This window comes from Chrysemys picta, chromosome 6 (genome assembly GCF_011386835.1).
Source record: "Chrysemys picta bellii isolate R12L10 chromosome 6, ASM1138683v2, whole genome shotgun sequence".
Taxonomy (NCBI): domain Eukaryota; kingdom Metazoa; phylum Chordata; order Testudines; family Emydidae; genus Chrysemys; species Chrysemys picta.
In genome coordinates this window covers 68,817,488-68,836,413 of record NC_088796.1, presented here as the reverse complement: position 1 = coordinate 68,836,413, position 18,926 = coordinate 68,817,488, and the positions used below count along the sequence as shown (strand labels likewise).

At 40.7% G+C, this 18,926-nt stretch overlaps 1 protein-coding gene and 1 long non-coding RNA gene across 3 annotated transcripts in view; one reads left to right on the top strand and one right to left on the bottom strand.

Annotated features, from left to right (window-relative positions):
* Nucleotides 1-14,604, top strand: part of TMEM232 (transmembrane protein 232) — a 149,596-nt gene extending 134,992 nt beyond the window's left edge. Inside the window, exons 13-14 of the mRNA XM_065599249.1 lie at nt 3,770-3,863; nt 11,343-14,604. Of these exons, the coding sequence (XP_065455321.1) occupies nt 3,770-3,863; nt 11,343-11,531 (283 nt within the window). The 3' untranslated portion in view covers nt 11,532-14,604. The remainder of the gene's footprint in view (nt 1-3,769; nt 3,864-11,342) is intronic.
* LOC122172177 (uncharacterized) overlaps nt 1-18,926 on the bottom strand; it is a 50,219-nt gene that overhangs the window by 3,757 nt on the left and 27,536 nt on the right. The gene's annotated exons all lie outside the window — the stretch shown is intronic.

Sequence of the window (18,926 nt, the reverse complement as noted above, 5' to 3'; positions counted from 1 at the left end):
GTTGGCCAGAGTACAGGACATATATGGTATAGTCAATTGTGTGTCAGGTTTTATGGTACAATTTGTCCATCTGTGAGCTACAGTCTTACTTGGTAGCTGAAGCAAATGGGATAAGGTTGATACAGGTAAGAAACATTTTATTGGGTTGTTTTTGTTTTTAAAGAACTATTCCACTTCTCTTTTAAGCCATTGTAGGTTATTATTATTGTAACAAGTTCCAATATCACCGCTGTACTTAATGTAGCATCAATCTTTTTAACCATAAAACAAATCCTTCTTTTCAGTATTGCCTAACTGGACTATAGAAATTCAAACTTGGCTGAGTTTTATCATATAAGATCTCAGCAGTCTGATAGAAAATGCCTAGCTCTATAGGGGAAAGTAATTACTGTATGTATATAGTTTGTAAAGGTTTTGGGAGCCTCACAGGTGAAAAACATCTTATTTTTTTATATTCTTTACATTGTTCCATGCAGAAAGTGTGCCTGGTGCTTTATGGGCAAGTAAAAAAGATAGATCCCTGCCTCAGTTTTTTATGCTTTGCTATTAGTAAAAAGGTGTTTTTTCATTTTTAAAAAAACCATGTTATTTGTGTCTCTTGGAGCATAAAGAAATATGGGTTAATCATCTCCACTACGTGGGGGGGAAATACTTTGAAATTGCTAAGCTTTTTAACTTCAGAAATCCTTTACTGTGCAGGTGTGGCATATTTTAGTCACAAAATTGTATAAGGCTCTTTATAATTATTACTTGAATTTATACTACTTTTACAATTAGGCATAATTACTAAAATAAATATGCAATAGTCAACTAAAAATGCTTTGGGGAAAAACAATTAAATATGCAAAACAAGACCTAGGTTAAAAAAATGTCTAGATTGTCAGGGAAACCCAGGGAAAAAAAAGGGAATTCACAGGAAGGGAGTATGCATCCAACACCCAGGAATATATAAGTAATACAGATGGCCAGGCCACATTCAGAACTGAAATCCTTCACTCTCCTGTTCTCTCACTTAGTTTCTTTTTTTAATCTTTTCTATGAGCTTGCAAATTCCTGTGTAGTCCCATGTTGTGTGCTCTAAGTCCCTATGGCACCCACATTTTGTCTGGCTACAAATGAGAGGGAAGCATAATAGTGAGGCTAAAGTACAGGACTGGGAGTTAGGAGATCTGGGTTCTAGTCGCTGTATAATAGGGATACTTCCTTATCTAACAGGTGATGTGAGGCTGAAATAATATTTGTTTTGTGCTTTGAGATCCTCACATGGCAGGTATTATACATGTGCAATATATTATGATGATTCTTTATTATTGTTACTACCGGATGATAGTACAACTTAAATTTTAGGAAACTCCTTTATTTCATTTAGTTCCTGCCTTTTTCACTGTGCAATACTGCTCAGCCCTGGCAATAAAAGCAACTTCACACAATGTCCCTTTTCTTCCAGGCTGCTTGCAGGACTTTGCCCTTGTTTCTTTTTAGCACCATCTGTGGTAGTAACTGTGTAAGCTGTAATCTACACATGAGATATCTAACGTATTTTTAATCGCCAGGTTATATAATCCTTCTCAGAGTCAGGGAGGTAATAATAGCTGAAAGCTGTCTACATTACAGCTACAACCGATGGAGCTACACTGGTAGCAAATTACAGTTACGGAGCTTGCTAGTATAGACAAAGGCCCAAAGAAGCCATATTCACTCACTTTAAACAATCTGCTAGCTTGTTCCAAGAGCAGACTCTTGGATGATTGTGTATAGTAGCTGTTATTGCTCCAGAACAACTAGGTCAGCTGTATAGTGTTGCCCACTCCCTGACCCTGACTGTGTAAAGAAAACAGGGAGGAAAAAGAGTCAGTTGTCCAATAGGAGTGTTGCTTTTCAAAACAGATACATTTTGGGGAGGAAGGGGCGAGAGAAGGGACTTGGAGGCCTCTGGGAGCCCCCCACCTGCTCTATCTGAGAAGGAACCTCCCTCCCCGCCCAAGAGTCACTCATGTCAACAGCAGGAGAGTAGGTAGCATGAGTAGCCCAGCTGCTGAAGACAGGAGGCAGGGGAAGTCTCTCTAGGGCTCCCTGCGGGTGGTGAGAATGGCAGGGTCAGAACTAATGATCTCCCCACAAATACCCTCATTAATAGGGAAGAGGGGCATGAAAGAAACCAGCAACTCTCCCAAAGAAATACTCCTAACAGGACAACAGGAGAGAGAAGGTTGTTCCTGAAATATAAGCACAGGGTGTGAGAATATTCTCCATTCCAACTTCCCCATTCCTTGCATCAGGGTGGTCCTCTGAATTATCACAAGAAGGGGGAAACATGGGGATCTGGTTGTCTAGATTCCCCTTTAAGAGATGGAGAAACAAATTCTCCACTCTGTGAGGGAAAGCCTTTGGCCGTCCGTTTTCTTTTAGTGTGGGCCTCCTCCAAAGCCCACTGAAGTCAATAGAAAGACTGCGTGACTCCAGTGGGCTTTGGATTAGAGCTCTGTTGACAACTTTGAAAGCATGCAAGGCAGCTTCATCACTTTTCTTCTTTGTGTGCTCACTATCTGATAACAATCTTTTAGCCCAGAGTCCTGGATAGAACAGTGCTTATTATGTGTAGTTAGAATACTGTTGCCCCTCTGCTGAGCAGTAGCAGAAGTCAGCATCTTGCAGGTTGTTTTCCCATTTAAGGAGAAATCAGTGACACTGACTTTTGGCATTTTCTTAGTATAACTTGTTGATTTACACCAGTGCTGGGACATAAGGAGTCAAAGAACACTCAACCAAAACCCTCTTGCAGGAATCCCAGCCCAAATACTAATGCCTGGTTCCTTAGAAGCAACTCTGCACCAAGAACTAACCATAGAGGAAGAGTCTAAGGCAGAGAGCAACTTCTCTGTTTGCAACAGCTCCCTCCAAAGAACTTCCATCACAAAAAAGCTAACAACACAGCATTTCTTCAGAGACCACATTGCTCACAGTCTGAGTAAAAGTCGTAAGACTATGTGACAGCACCCCCTTGTGACTTCTGCTATAAAAATACTTATTAATAGGATTTAGATGCTACTGGGACAAGGTAGGTGAGGTAATATCTTTTACTGAACCAACTGGTGTTGGTGGAAGGTACAAGTTTTCAAGCTTCACAGAGCTCTTTCTCCGGTCTAGGGAAGGAAACCAGAGTGTCTGAGCTAATAAGTTGGGACAGATTGTTTACTTAACAACTTGTATTTAGCTCAAACACTCTGGTTTCCTTCCACAGATCTAAGGAAGAGCTCTGAGAAGCCTTAAAGTTAGTACTTTCCACCAACACAAGTTGGTTGAACAAAAGATATTTCCTTGCCTACCTTGTCTATCTAATATCCTGGAATCACCATGGCAACAAACAATATTGAAAACAATTTTAGATACTACTATGATGGGTGTTATAGGTAACCCTATGGTAGGTAGACAGTTGAAACGATCATGCTGCAAGTGCACAGGTAGCTTTTTTATGTTACTGCAATATTTATGGTATTCCTTATACTTAGCACAGAATAGGGAATACAGAGAAACAGCATTACTTGCACTTATGAAGATTTCAGTATTGACCGTTACTCAGAGCTGGTCTGATGACACAGTGATGAAAATTCCTGAGCTCTATTTACATTAGCACTCCAACTCTTTTTTCCATTGATGGAAATGCACTGGTTGAAGATTTCCTCAAAAAGACTAGCATAGATGCAGGCATGATTTCAAGAAAAGGAATGCTGATATGTCATGATGCTGGATGTTTCTCTTTTTACTAAAGGGAAGAACTTTTGCAAGCAAGAACACCAATTTATCCATATCCAGATATCCTTACCCGGACAGATAGGGAGCTAAAGAAGATAATTGAGGATCAGGTAAGATCCTTATTTCCTTTTTTTGTTTGACAAGTAGCATTGTTTACAATTATAAAAAAGCTCTTTGAGCAAGGAGAAGCAGACCTGAAAAAAATATGCATTCACATAAATTGAATATTGAGCATTACAAAATTCAGCCATTGCCAAACTTTATTACCTTTTAACTCTGCTACAAGTGCATCTTATTTACTTCCTTAAGTTATGGAAAACACTGCCTTTTGTTATTTGTTAAATAATAGCCTAATCCTAGTGTCCTGAATTAGCATTGATTTCTTCTGACAAAAATCTTACATCTGAGTACAGAGCACTGATTTCTTCTGATGTGTGTTCCTAACAACTGAATCCAAACCCTTTGACTCAGTTTTCTGGTGACCATCCTTTACCCTTGACAGATCAAAAAGATTTCTTAATCACTTTGTTCTTGTAGGATTTACATGAGCTGGAGAGGCAGGAGGCTAGTCCATTAAAGCAATACATTAATCCACTACACTGCATTCAGGCAGCAACTTCTTTATCTAAAAATATATCATTACATTCTACTTTTATTTATTTAGAAAGATATATTCACTTTGACCTCTTTGCTTAAACTCAACTTGACAGATATGCCAACACTACAGAGGTAAATTTTCACTATAGCTCATGGAGACTTAGTGATGGACTGCCACTAGCAATTCCTGATTGGCAACAGACGCTAGTAACATTGGAGTGTATCAGATGGCTAAATTGGAAGGCATTGTGCCGATAACAGTGGTCTACAATTTTTGAGAAGTCGTCTGCTTCAGAGATAAAATGTGCTATTTATTATGTATTTTGATGTGCTGAATTCAAATATGACAATTAAAACAACTGATTGGCTACTGTTTCTAAGATATTTAAGTTTTTACATTTTAGGTCTATGTATATTGTGTAGATAGTAGAGTTTTAATCATAAATTGTAAACCTAGGTCTTTTCATGTGTTTATGGTTGCTTTACATGATAATATTTCACCTGTCCTGTTTATGTAATACTTTAAAAATCAGCAAAAGGGTTATATAAATAAAATTTATTATGAAACAAAAGGCAAAAAACTATTATGTACATAGTTTAGTCCTATTCAGTGTCTTCTCGGCGCTTCTTGGCTTGTCTCTTGTATTCATTAAATGGAGCATCTCTTGTCACTGTCCAGCAATAGTCTGCAAGCATTGATGGGGTCCATTTGCCCTGATAGCGTTTCTCCATTGTTGCAATGTCCTGGTGAAATCGCTCGCCATGCTCGTCGCTCACTGCTCCGCAGTTCGGTGGAAAAAAATCTAGATGAGAGTGCAAAAAATGTATCTTTAGTGACATGTTGCAACCAAGGCTTTTGTATGCCTTGAGGAGGTTTTCCACCAACAACCTGTAGTTGTCTGCCTTGTTGTTTCAGAGAAAATTTATTGCCACTAACTGGAAGGCTTTCCATGCCGTCTTTTCCTTGCCACGCAGTGCATGGTCAAATGCATCATCTCGAAGAAGTTCACGAATCTGAGGACCAACAAAGACACCTTCCTTTATCTTAGCTTCACTTAACCTTGGACATTTTCCACAGAGGTACTTGAAAGCTGCTTGTGTTTTGTCAATGGCTTTGACAAAGTTCTTCAGCTTGATGTTTAAGGGTGGTAACAAAATCTTCCTTGATTCAACAAGTGGTGGATGCTGAACACTTTTCCTCCCAGGCTCCAATGACTGTCGGAGTGGCAAATCTTTCTTGATGTAGTGGGAATCTCTTGCACAACTATCCCATTCGCAGAGAAAACAGCAGTACTTTCTGTAACCAGTCTGCAGACCAAGCAAGAGAGCAACAACCTTCAAATCACCACAAAGCTGCCACTGATGTTGGTCATAGTTTATGCACCTCAAAAGTTGTTTCATGTTGTCATAGGTTTCCTTCATGTGGACTGCATGACCAACTGGAATTGATGGCAAAACATTGCCATTATGCAGTAAAACAGCTTTAAGACTCGTCTTCGATGAATCAATGAACAGTCTCCACTCATCTGGATCGTGAACGATGTTGAGGGCTGCCATCACACCATCGATGTTGTTGCAGGCTACAAGATCACCTTCCATGAAGAAGAATGGGACAAGATCCTTTTGACGGTCACGGAACATGGAAACCCTAACATCACCTGCCAGGAGATTCCACTGCTGTAGTCTGGAGCCCAACAGCTCTGCCTTACTCTTGGGTAGTTCCAAATCCCTGACAAGGTCATTCAGTTCACCTTGTGTTATGAGGTGTGGTTCAGAGGAGGAGGATGGGAGAAAATCTGGGTCCTGTGACATTGATGGTTCAGGACCAGAAGTTTCATCCTCTTCCTCGTCTGACTCAAGTGAGAATGATTCTGGTGCACCGGGAACCTGCAGTCCTTCTCCGTGGGGTACTGGGCGTATAGCTGATGGAATGTTTGGATAATGCACAGTCCACTTTTTCTTCTTTGACACACCTTTCCCAACTGGAGGCACCATGCAGAAGTAACAATTGCTGGTATGATCTGTTGGCTCTCTCCAAATCATTGGCACTGCAAAAGGCATAGATTTCCTTTTCCTGTTCAACCACTGGCGAAGATTTGTTGCACAAGTGTTGCAGCATATGTGTGGGGCCCACCTCTTGTCCTGATCTCCAATTTTGCAGCCAAAAGAAAGGTGATAGGCTTTCTTAACCATAGTGGTTATACTGCGCTTTTGTGATGCAAAAGTCACTTCACCACAAACATAGCAGAAGTTATCTGCACTGTTCACACAAGTACGAGGCATCTCTGCTCACTTTGGCTAAACAGAAATGTGTCTCTTTGCAAAATACTCTTTGCAACACTGACAAATAAGAGAGCACGACACTGTATGATTTCTTGAGCTGATATAGGGCAATTTGTTCAGCAGAGTGATGTAAACTTCATTATGATTGCATCATCCATGACTTCTAGGAATAACATGATGCAATTCATATCATGTATGATGCAATACCAGCTTCAGATTGCATCATTCATTGTTTTCCCTAAAAAGCAAGTACTGTCCAAACCCAGTCATAGATTTATTCATAGAACCAGTCAAAGATGTATTTTAGTCATTTCTGGTTTAAATTGAGATCCCTTCCCTTTATAACTCACTTATCCTCCGCCATTCCCAAGTCAAGGGTCGTATATACTGACCCAATAGCATATCTTGAAAACTAGAGCCAATCAACAATTTTAAGCATCATTTTCATTCTCAGTGACCCAGAATTAGTAAAGTTTGACTACATTTATTTCAGAAGCATTTTGGCTGTAGAGCAGTGTAATTTGTCAAAACATTTAGCTACATATTAGCATTTTGTAATTTTGTGAGAACTGCTATATTATTATTATTATTTATATTACCATAGTGCCTAGGAACCCCAATCACGGACTAGAACCTCATTGTGCTAGGTGCTGTACAAACAGAATAAAACATCCCTGCCCCAAAGAGACAACAGATGGTTACACAGACAGACCAACAAGGGGGTCACATGAAACAATCAGACAAGATTGTTCAGCATGATCGACAGTGGTCTCAGCCACCTAACTTGGCAAGTTTTTTGAAGGCACCATGACAGAGGAGAGTTTGAAGGAGAGATCTGAAGGAGGATAATGAGTTAATTTTGCAGATGCTCACTGGGAGCTTCTCCCAAGCGTGAGAGGCAGCATGTGAGAAAGCACGGCCTGGTGCTGTGATCTGGAGCTAAATCGTTTTGGTTGGAACAATAGTAGCAGGTGCTTCAGAAAGTGGTGTAATTATGTAAATGGCTTAGATTCAAGTAGATTCTAATACCATGATCCTGCTCCCATTAAAGTAAATAGGAGTTTTGCAGTTCAGAGACTTCAGTGATAGCAGGACCAGGTCTTGTCATTACTGTGCCAATACCCTAGTGGGGAGGTAGAGAAATGCTATATTGCTACAGTAGCTACCATCTTTTGCATGAGGTATAAAAGGATTTGACCACTCGTAGTCAATATTATGCCTTCAGTTACATTTATATTTTGACTTCATTTGGGTTTCATGAGCATAACTAAGAGCAAAATTTGATTTGCAATCATTGATCCAATGGCCATTTTCACCATTGCTGGGATGTTATCAGCAGTGTCCATGTCAAATTCAAAATACAGTACTTTTGTAACACCATTTTGCAAGACTCAAGAGGAGAACAGTTTCCAATTTCTAGTCACCATGCCTGCTGAGATCTCTCTAGCATGGTTGGCAGTATTCAAGTATTTCTGCAAGGGAGCAACATTCAGTCCTCCTCAACCATCAGTTTTGGGGTAACATTGAGGGAATCCTGTTGGAACGTATGATTTTTGGAAGTTGTAGGAACTAGACTTCATATAAATATTGTTACCCCTTTTTTATTTGAGTGGCTAGTCAAAGTTCAGGGCACTGGGAATGTTCCAGTTGGGAGTAGAAATTGATGATGGAGTCTGGTATTTTTTGTTTATTTACAAACAATGTACAAAGTTCTGCTTCTGTGAACACAGGAGGAAGAACAAAAAATGGTTCTTAGCTTACACCCTGAGCTTCTTTCAGCCAGCATCCGGACCCAGAACCTTTCTCTGAGCTCTTTCAGGATCACCCTGCTTACAGGCTGCTGCTTCGCTTTCTTTCTCTGCTCACCATCTCTCTGTTTCTTGTCTTCCCCCACTCTTGTCTCTCTCTCTCACCCACCCACACACCTGGTCAGATCCATACCCATTCAAACCCACAGCCCACATGTTGCTGGTTCCTGGGCAGACTCTATCAGGCCTTGGTTTAGGTGTGGCTCTTAACTGTCTCATAGACTTTAGATGCTCATGATGGTCCCTTCTGGCCTTAGTCTGACATCATGCACATCGCAGGCAACAGAACCTCACCCACTAGACCCATAACCTCTGGCTGAGTTACTGAAGTCTTCAAATCATGATTTAAAGACTTCAAATTACCAAGAATACACCATTTACACTTGTTTAAACCTGTAAGTGACCCATGACCCTTGTTAAAGAGGAAAATGAAAAAACCCTAGTGTCTCTTTCAATCTGACCCAGGAGAAAATTCCTTTCTGACCCCAATAATGGCAATCAGCAGCCTTATGTGAAGGGCACATTCAGACATCAGTTTCAATGAGATTTTAATTCAACCCATAACAAGATTTAACCCAGTTCATAACAATATGCTCCATAGCTAAGAGTGATTCATTTAATTCTTTGATACCTTTAATCATGAATTTAACACTCAGACATGCCAGACTATCTCACAGTATTGTCCAAACCCATCTCTTTGCACATCCAAATGTGGAGACATTTTCTGAGAGGGCTGTTATATGCCATTTTACTTATTTGTGAGCCTCTGCTACTTGGGACTAGAATCTCCTGTTTGCCAGGATTGATGGACCCTCCATTTGAACTTTTGGAAGAGTGCGCTGTGTGTCCTCAAGACTATTACTAGCTGCAATAAGCTCAGCCAGGCTAGTAAGGGAGATTTATACTAATTGATCATACACATTTTCTAAATATAAGGGGGGTACTATGCCCAGATCCTAAATTCCTAACTAAGGGCTAGATTCTGACCGGTATGCAAGAGGGTGTGGGCACATGGAGCATCTCCCTATCTTTTGTATCCTTGGCTAGGGTCTGGTTTGAATGCTGTTAGAAAGACCAATGCCTGCTCCTGGTTATTGCCACTGTGGGTGTTGTTGGATTGATTTTGTGGACTTGTCAGTGCTTTAATGTCTTAGAACACACTTAATTGGGACCCAGGTAGCCTCTACAGTAAGTCTTAGTAAGCTACGCAAAGCTACGCAAGCCTGATACCTGCACTTATATTCATGCCTTTACTCAGTATTGCTCTTTCTATTGATCTGGCAGCTAGGTCTGATGTCCAGTTCAGTAGAGCAAACTGCAGTCTTTATTTAACTGGTTCTCCTCAAAGCCATGTCCTACTGACAGTATTATAAGGGAACAAAAGGTTATTTATTCATAGATTTTTCAGAAGATTGTCAGCTAGAGTCCCACATTTCTCTGCCCATTTTCTCCAAGGTCTTTAGTAGTACAGTATATAGCATTTGATTAAACTGAAAAGCACCTTGGTGGGGGGGGGGGGAATAGTACGCCCTCTACAACATCAGGTGACCCCAAAGACCAATACTTTCAAGAGGTTTCAATGCCAGAAATGCATCTGCTCCCAAGAATGAGTATTTTGCTTCCAGGTATTTTGCTTCACAAAGAACAATAGTAAGTAAATAATTTTTTCTTTGTTATGTTAATCAGAAGTGCTGTTTTGGTTTTTGGACTTGCTTTTCCCATCACAATTCTCATATGAATCTCCCCTAAGCAATCATAAGACTTCCTTATTCTCTGTATGCTATCATATATGATTCACCTTTCTTTGCTGACTTGATTATTGCTGATTTTATAAAGCCAGGTTTGGGAACGAAAGAAATATTACGTTAAACAGCTTTTAGATTTAATTTTCCATTGAGTTGTCACTGTGGAGACAGAAAAAATACCAAGTGTATTGAAATCTTTTTGATAATTCAGAGCACTTCTCTCAGCTGACATTCACTGTAACCATGGACAACATGCCCCTGAGCCACTGGTTTGTTTCAGGGTGGGGGAAGTTTTTCGAAAAAGACACCTACTTTTTAGGATTGATTATCCCATAAGGCATCAGTGGGCCTCACAATATTCCAGTCAGCTTCCCAGAAGCATGAGAAAATTTACATTTCAGCCCAGAATTTACCATACCTGGTCCTGTGCTTTGAGACTGTGGTTCCTCCCTCTTCCCTCCCCCTCCCCCTCCCACTTTATTTTTCTTATGAAACCTAAAAAAAATCCCAAAACACCTGACACATTTTTATTGCTGTGTTACTCAGACTTGGATTTTCTGTATTTAAGAGTCTGTAGCTGCAGGGCTTCCATTAATGCAGTAATAACATTGTCATTGAGGAACAAAAGAAGAGACATTAACTTCTGCTTCTTGATTGCAGCACTATAATACTTTCAGTCTTTTTCAACAAAATGTTTTTACTTCTGGCAATGCCTGTGTTCCCTATAAAGGCTGAAATAAGCAAATACATTTCTTACGTGATTTCTCCCCTCCCCCAGTTTATCAGCATTGAGAATGTCTGTAAGTGAAACCATGAGATAGATTGGAAATATGAATACCAGTTGTATTATGTTTAAGTTAGAGCTGAGCAGGGCTGTCTACAAATGAATGATATTTTCCACTGGACGTGTGAGCCTTCCTCCCTGCAAAGTCATACACTTCTGTTTTAGCAGCAATAAGGCAAGCTATGACATCCATCCACCGCCCCAACCCTTGCACACAGTCGCAAGCCTCCAACAAAAGCCCTCTTTCTAAATACTTGTCCTTACCGTTTGTGCAACTGTTTTGCTCACGTTAACCCTGGTTATGCCAAATTGTGTTTTTTCCTATATAGACATTATGCACCAAAATGAAATCATTCTCTTGTTTTGCAACAGTGGCAGAAAGAGCTGCAGATCAGACTTAAGGAAGAGGAGGAGCTCCTGGAGAAAGAACTTCAGGAAAAACAAAGGAAGGAGGAAGAGCACTTCAGAGAAATTATGAAAAGGCGAGAAGAAAAGCTGCACAAGAAAACCAAACCTTATGAGCTTCCTGTTAAATACAAAGCTGAAGATTTGATACAGTGAATTAAAAGAGCCAACTGTCAGTATTTCAGCAACCAGCACAAATATGGGACTGAGTTTCTAATTTAAATTTAAATACTTAAAATTAAAAGAAAAACTAGAAAAAATAACTCTGCTCCCCAGTGACCAATTGGTGTGTACTTGTAGAATGACCTAGCGTGCCAGGTCTGCAGCTCTGTGACACCTGAGGAATCCATTCCCCTGAGGATTTCAGCAGTCTAGGAAAAATTCCTGGGTGTTACTGAGCTGTCGAAGCAGCTCTATGCCAATCACTCTCAGAGTCCTTAGCAATGGGGGTGTTCTTGGAGTAAGAGGAAGTGGCTGGAGCACCACAGCATCCAGTATTCCCCAACTGCTGGAGTAGCCCTTTTAGGTCATGGGAAGCCAGGTTTAATGTAGAGTAGTCCTGAGGTTGCCTTTTGTTATAAGGAGGACTTGGATGGGCCTAGTGTCAGGGAGCCTCTGCCCCTCACATGCCCTGAGCCGATCGTAGCTGCTGCTAAGGCTCTAGCCCATTAATCTTAGAAACATGCAAAAAGGCTCCAATTCAGTAAATGGGTTTAGGGAAAACCTTTTTATAGCTTTGACTTCTTGAGGTTCATTTGGAGTTTCTACTTTCAACAATGAACTGAAGCTTCCAAATTTTACCTGATTTCAGGTCAAAATCATGTGAAATCAGAGAGCTTTCTAATGTTCTCCCTTCAGAACCATACACTGACCAAATAGCAACTCATATTTGCCACAGGATTAGCAAATCTTTGTGACCTTGTCCATAGTTTGGGTTTGAAACAAAACCAGGCACATTTTTCTGTATTCAGGTTTCCTTAAGAAAGGTTCATAAAGCTCCAGTTATTTCCTAAATGCAAGAACTTTCATGCATCATCACTTTTTGCTACACTCATTTGAGATAAGATATATCAGAAAACTAGTCATTAAACCTGCAGCAACTAAGAGTCCCAATTGAGTGCAATTTTTCCAGTTATCTTTTTTCCAATAGTATAATTAGCATTTCTTCCTATTAATTCTTGACTTATGATCACACAGCATATTTTATCATTTGTAAATAGAAGTAGTTGGTATTCGTTACTAAACAATTAAATATGAATTAGTCGTAAATAATTGATAAGTGGCATTTCTGAATCATCTCTGAAAAAGAATGAGCATCAACTGAGTTTTGCCTGTGTGAGCAAATCTTAGAATAAAACTGGCTATAAACTTGTCAGAATACGGGAGCAATGAATTGAAACAAATTCTTCTTGAAAGTTTCTTTTAAAAAAAAAAAACCCAAGAAATCAGCAAGAGTGGGCTAGAATCATATTACTCTTGAAATTCAGCAGATCTCCGACTGCTGGCAGTGGGTCTCTTGGGCATGTGGTTATGTGATTTGAATGCACAGTTGTACTACTTGCATTTGCTAATTTGGCATGTGATTGCACACTTAAGTTATTTGAAAATCTGACCCTCAAAGTGTCATCATTAGGCATCGTAGCTAAAATAGCTGTGATGAAAGGGAGAGTTCACGCTTCTTTGAGCAGACATTTCAGGTGACCAAAGACAATGTTACATTGATTCATGTTTGGAGGGTTACTTTTGAAGACCTGTGAAATGCACAGCTCAAGACCAGTAGGGAAACCCTACGGATCTCAGTATCCCCAAGAATACCCAGTCTCTCTGAATTGTTCCCCAAGCTTTCCCTCTCATTCCTCTTTTTCCCCTGACAATGGGTTTGAAAGGAGTCATTCGATCCTGCATGCCTGCCTAACAGCTGTCCTGAGCCCCCTCCCCAAACAAAGGAAAATTCCTTTGTGCCTAAAATGAACCCACAGGAGTTTATGCCGCTTGGTTCATGACTGTATCCATTGAGAAAAATCTCTGCAGGATTAGGGATGAAATACCATGGAGGATGGTCATCACATTGATCTTGCCCCTCTCACGACCAGCATCCCCCTTCCACAGCTACAGCAGCCTGCCCTATGGCCTAAAATCTGCAGGATTGGTGGAATGTGTCACATAGCTCATGCTTCCCCCACGTTCCCCAGCCAGAATCTATCAGCTTTTGGCTCTCCTCCAGACACAGGGAAGGGGTGGGGAGGTGTACATAGCCTAAACTACAGAGCATGTATGGCTATTTTACACTGTGCTGTAACCACACTCACTTCAGTGGGTTTACTCCTGATTTACATTGGTATTAGAGGAGAATTCAGATAATAAATGGTCCAGAGGCAACATGGGGGGGGGGGGTCATGTGCCCCCTTTCCTCCCCCAGCCATGATTTGCTGCTTGGCTTGTACTGAGCATTCTCAGTCACACTGCTGCAACTGGCTGCTCTCGTTCTGCTCTCCCCCTCCCCCCCAAGCACAGGTTGTCTCTCAGATTTGTCTTCAAATTGAGCTGGTTTCCTTGTTTCAATGTTTATTGAAACTAAATCAGAACACAACAAACATATTTAAAAAATTTGCCATTCATGAGCACGTCTCCATCTAGTAAAAACAGTAGCAGCTACACTTACAAAACTTTGACTATTTTATATCTGAATGCTGCTATAGCAGTGAAAAATTTTATCACATCTGCTCTTTGGGAGAAAAGTGAAGAGCAGGGGAAACTTTTCTTTTCCTGCCAGTGAGCATACAAACCCTGAGTGCTGGTGAAGATTTTTTTGATGGATTCAGCCCATGTTCAGCCTATAAGTCATAGGTTGGCCATCTGAGATTTAAAGCATTTGGAATACTCATTATACTAATTCTAACAGTCTTCCCTGACATACCATGTGCATTTGGAACCTTATTTATAAACAAAGCTAATTTTGAAATGTCAAATTCTCTAACATAAATTCAAATATTTACATAGTTTAACAAATTCCATTGATGATTGTTACTTTTGAGCAATAGGCATTTTTCATAGTAACATACCAAGCTGAAGGATAATTTAGCTTTAATGTTATTCACATGCACTTACTTAGCCCTAGCTGAGGACTAATTTCCATAATACCTGCTGCTGTACCATTTCCTTATTCCCTCTTCATATTTCGGAGAAAAACAAAAAACTCAATCTGTTTAAAAAAAAAAAAAAGTAAAAATGTTCTCAGAGGAAGGAGATGTGCTTCCTGACTACCACAAGGACTCGCTTGTGGCTGCAAAGCTACAGCCCTATGATAAGGGGCTGCAGAGACACTCAGTCCTCATGGGAGCTCCAGGGGACATAGCACCTGATTCTCATTTACACTCAGGCCATTTTACACCACCCTGATAGTGAAAAGAAGCCTTAGAGGGTAAGGGCTTGTCTTCATGTGCAGCACAGCTGCACCAGCGTAGCTGCACTGCTCTAGCGCTTTAGTGAAGACACTACTACGCCAATGGGAGAGCTTCTCCAGTCGGCGTAGTTAATCCACCTCCCCGAGAGACGGTAGCAGTGTTGACAGGAGAAGCCCTCCCATTGACATAGCGCTGTCTACGCAGGGGGTTAGGTCAGTATAACTACGTGGCTCCGGGATGTGGATTTTTCACACCCCGGAGTGATGTATTTATATCAATATAGGTCTCTAGTGTCGACCTAGCCTAAGTGTTGCTTACACCCATGTTGAGAGCCCTTTACACTGCCAGAGTGATATAGTGGCCCTGCTGTAAATGAGAAAAAGGCCCACTGTGACCGAGTGAGGCGCACAGCCTCTGGGAACACACCAACAGATGACAGACCAGAGCTGCCTCTGATGCACCACTTTCAAGGGTGAAGTGTGCTCTCCCTCAGCCCCATTATTCTGGCCAGTGTGGAGGAGGAATGGGGTCTGTGCCTTCTTGTCCTTCCCTGCCTGTCTGGGAGGTTAGTACCTCTAAATTATTAGTAGTTATATTACAGTAGTGCCTAGAGGCCAGAACCCTATTGAAAAAAGAATGGAGAAGTTCAAGTCTTGTTGCTCTTTGTTCTTTAAAGGGAAATTATGTCATTTGTAGACAATGTAAAGAAAAATCAATTGACATGTAAATGTGCCTAGTTCACTCATCTCATCCCCGGGTATTGGCTTGGTAGAGCATATTATTCTGCTCTCTAGTATTTTATTGTATAGAATTTCTATTGAAGTCCCTATTGCTATTGAGCAACTGGTAGCATATAAACCTCAGCACCGACAGTTCCTTCTTTTGAGCATTGAATTTGAAACTGTGTTTTCCATTGCCTCTACTAGAGGAGACAACTGCTGCAACCTCTGCATATGCCATTACCAAGGCACGAGGCTGCTAGATGAACTAAGGGCCCTATTAGACACGGTATATTCAGTCCAGGTCTCTAAAATCCAGAAAGCATTACACGATTTTTATACAGACTTTACTCAGAAAAAACTCCCATTGGAGTCAATTAGTCTTGACTGAATAAAGGACTTCAGGATTAGGCCAGTTAATTAAAATGGAAGTTTTGTTTCAGTAAGGCGTAATGAATACAGGCCCTATAAAATAAGGGGGCAAATTGTATATACAGCAATACAGTTTAACATATTTCATTCAAGTTCAGGATTGCTTTTATTTTATTTTCTGCCTTGCTACCAACCCATTCTGACATGCATTTCCTAGGCTTTCACTAAGATCAAGCTAAGTAGTTGAGAATAGTGGGTGGATCATCAGCTGCTTAAAAGATGATGGGCGGGCTATATTGGCATGGCTGCAAGGGCGCTACAGGCAATGCCTTCTAACCTTACTCAGTCCCTAAAAGCACCTACAGCAATGTCTGATGCAGAGATCCCGAGGCATAAAGCGCTATATTTTCAAGAGTGCTGAGCACTCAACACTGTCCCCTCCCAACCTGGAGCCAGGGGGCAGCACATCTGCACACTCTGGCTTTCAGTACCAGCCATAGGTTGTAGCAGGCTGCTGTGTCTTCTGTTGAAATCAATGGGAGCCTTTGGGTTCTGAGCACTTCTGAAAATCAGGCCACTTTTTCAGCGCATAAGTAGGGACTTAGCAGCCTAAATTTATGAATCCAGTTTTAGAAAACTGGGCCATATTACAGTTCCAGACTGCCTTCAAACCATTAGAGAGAGTGAGGCAAGAAGTAATGTGTTCTTTACATTTAACAAATGGAGTTACAGCAGGGATGAATTTTGTCCCTTTTGTCTATTGTTGCTGCTATGAGCTTCTGCAGAACAAGATCTCTGTATTCATTGACATTTTTTCCTCCTCTAGCTTCAATTCATTCCCATAGGACAGATATTAGAGGAAAAATGAAAGTTCATACCACTGTCACAGGCAGAAGCCACAAATGCAGCACTGGGATGAGCTGAGGTATGGGGAAAAGGTATGTTTGCGCTAGGAGTTTGTTTCAATCATTTGCAAATTGTTCACTATGTAAAACGTAGTCTGGTTTGCCTTCTCTACCGATTTGTATAGCACAGGGAGAGGTGGGCATTTGCTGCCGCAGGACAGTGTGTTTATACTTCCACAATTATGGAGCTGGTCTGTTCTTAAGGGCGGGTCTACACTTAAAATGATGCATCGGTGCAGCTGCATGCTACTATGACACTTCTCTGAAGAGGCTGCTTTGCCAATAGGAGAGTTTCTCCTGTAGGTATAGAGTATCAGGGGGTAGCCGTGTTAGTCTGTATCTACAAAAACAACAAGGAGTCTGGTGGCACCTTAAAGACTAACAGATTTATTTGGGTATAAGCTTTCGTGAGTTAAAACCTCACTTCTTCGGATGCATAGAGTGTTCCTGTAGGTATAGTTAATCACCTCTGCCAGAGGCAGTAGCTATACTGATGGGAGAAGCCCTCCTGTTGAAAATAGCGCTGGCTATACCGGGGGTTAGGTCAGGGCATAATGGGGACTAGATGGGGCATGAAAGAGCACGCTAGTGACAGGATGGGGTTAAGGCAGAGCACACAGCTCTTTCAATTATACCAGGGGATGTTTTGGCCCCTGACCAGACCAGGATCAGCAGTCCCATGCTGCTCTCTTCAGCTGTGCCAAGTGTGTAACCTTGGCACAGCTGAGAATCTGAGCCAATATCTGTATATTTACTGATTTTTATACATATTTGATATTTACACACACAAATATAATGTATGCAAATACAGATATTTTACCATGAAAAATGTCATTTAGTCAAAACCCCAATTTTCCATTGAAAAACAGTTTCACTGGAACATTTTCAGCCAGCCCTAACTATTAGGTGTTTTTCATTCCAACCTTCTATTGCTGGCACCTAATTTGTGCCCCAAAATGCAGGCAGGCACTTGCTTTGCATGCAAACCCTGCATTCTCACATACAGAATGAGAGTAGGCACACAATTACCCATTTAGCATGCACACATGCAGATTTGCATATGGAAAAATTAACTTTCTTTTTTCCTTTTGGTAGTTGAAAATTTGACCTAGCAATGTCCAAAGCTATGCTTGAGTGTATGTTGGGTGCATAATGGCTGTCTACAGAGTGGCTCTGCCACCAGTAACTCTCTTTTTAAGCACTTTGAGATGTCTTGAGTATGAAAGGCTTAATATAAAGCCAAATTCTATTCAGTTTAATTTTTAATACAGCTGTATAATTCCCTATGAGTTCCTATTTTTCTCCCCTCCAGCACAAATACTTTCTCTTTAATAAAGTTTGCAGCAATATTACAAAGTCACAGATTCTAAATACTATTTTATGATACAGTTTTAAAATTTCTTGGGTAACTGTCCCTGTATCCCAATTGCAAAGTTATCTTCATAGATGCTGACAGTTCATTGATAGTTGAACTTGAACAGATCAAAACACAAATATGGGGCATTTCCAGTGAGCCTGCAAAATCCCCATTGAAGATTTTCTATATCTGGAGGCACAGTTATGGATTATTAGGTTTTTAGTTAGCAGAGTTAAAGAGGGAAGTTTATACTGGGGAAAACTTAAATTTTGCTTAAAACCTAGATCTATTTCCTTTTCACATTTTTTAATAATTTCACTGGCTACAGTATGTTTACTAATTATCAAAATAATTTGTTGTTTAAACAAGAGTTTTCTCCAGAGTTGGAATCATGTCACCTCTGCATGCTGGTAGCTAAGGAGCCCAGTACCTCCATGATAGGAGGACAAACTAAATGAAAGTTGACATCCTTCCTGGTAGGAGTGCTGTTAATCCAGCATCTTGCATATACATTCACTTAAATATGTTCAGTGATTTAAGAACTTCAAATGAGAAGTGCCAAATATTATGTATTCGTAGTAGCTTTCTTTCTTTGCTTTACAGCATGCTGACAACCAAATTCTACACAGGTCTGAATCTGCATAGCTCCATTGAAGTCAATGATTGGCTAAGGGTGAGCACACCACTTCTAAAATACTCAGAACTCCCTGAAACTTTGCAAACTCAAACTGAATCTTTGGTAAGGGTCAGACCAGCCTGTGGGTGAAATCCTGGCTCCATTGTAGTCAATAGAA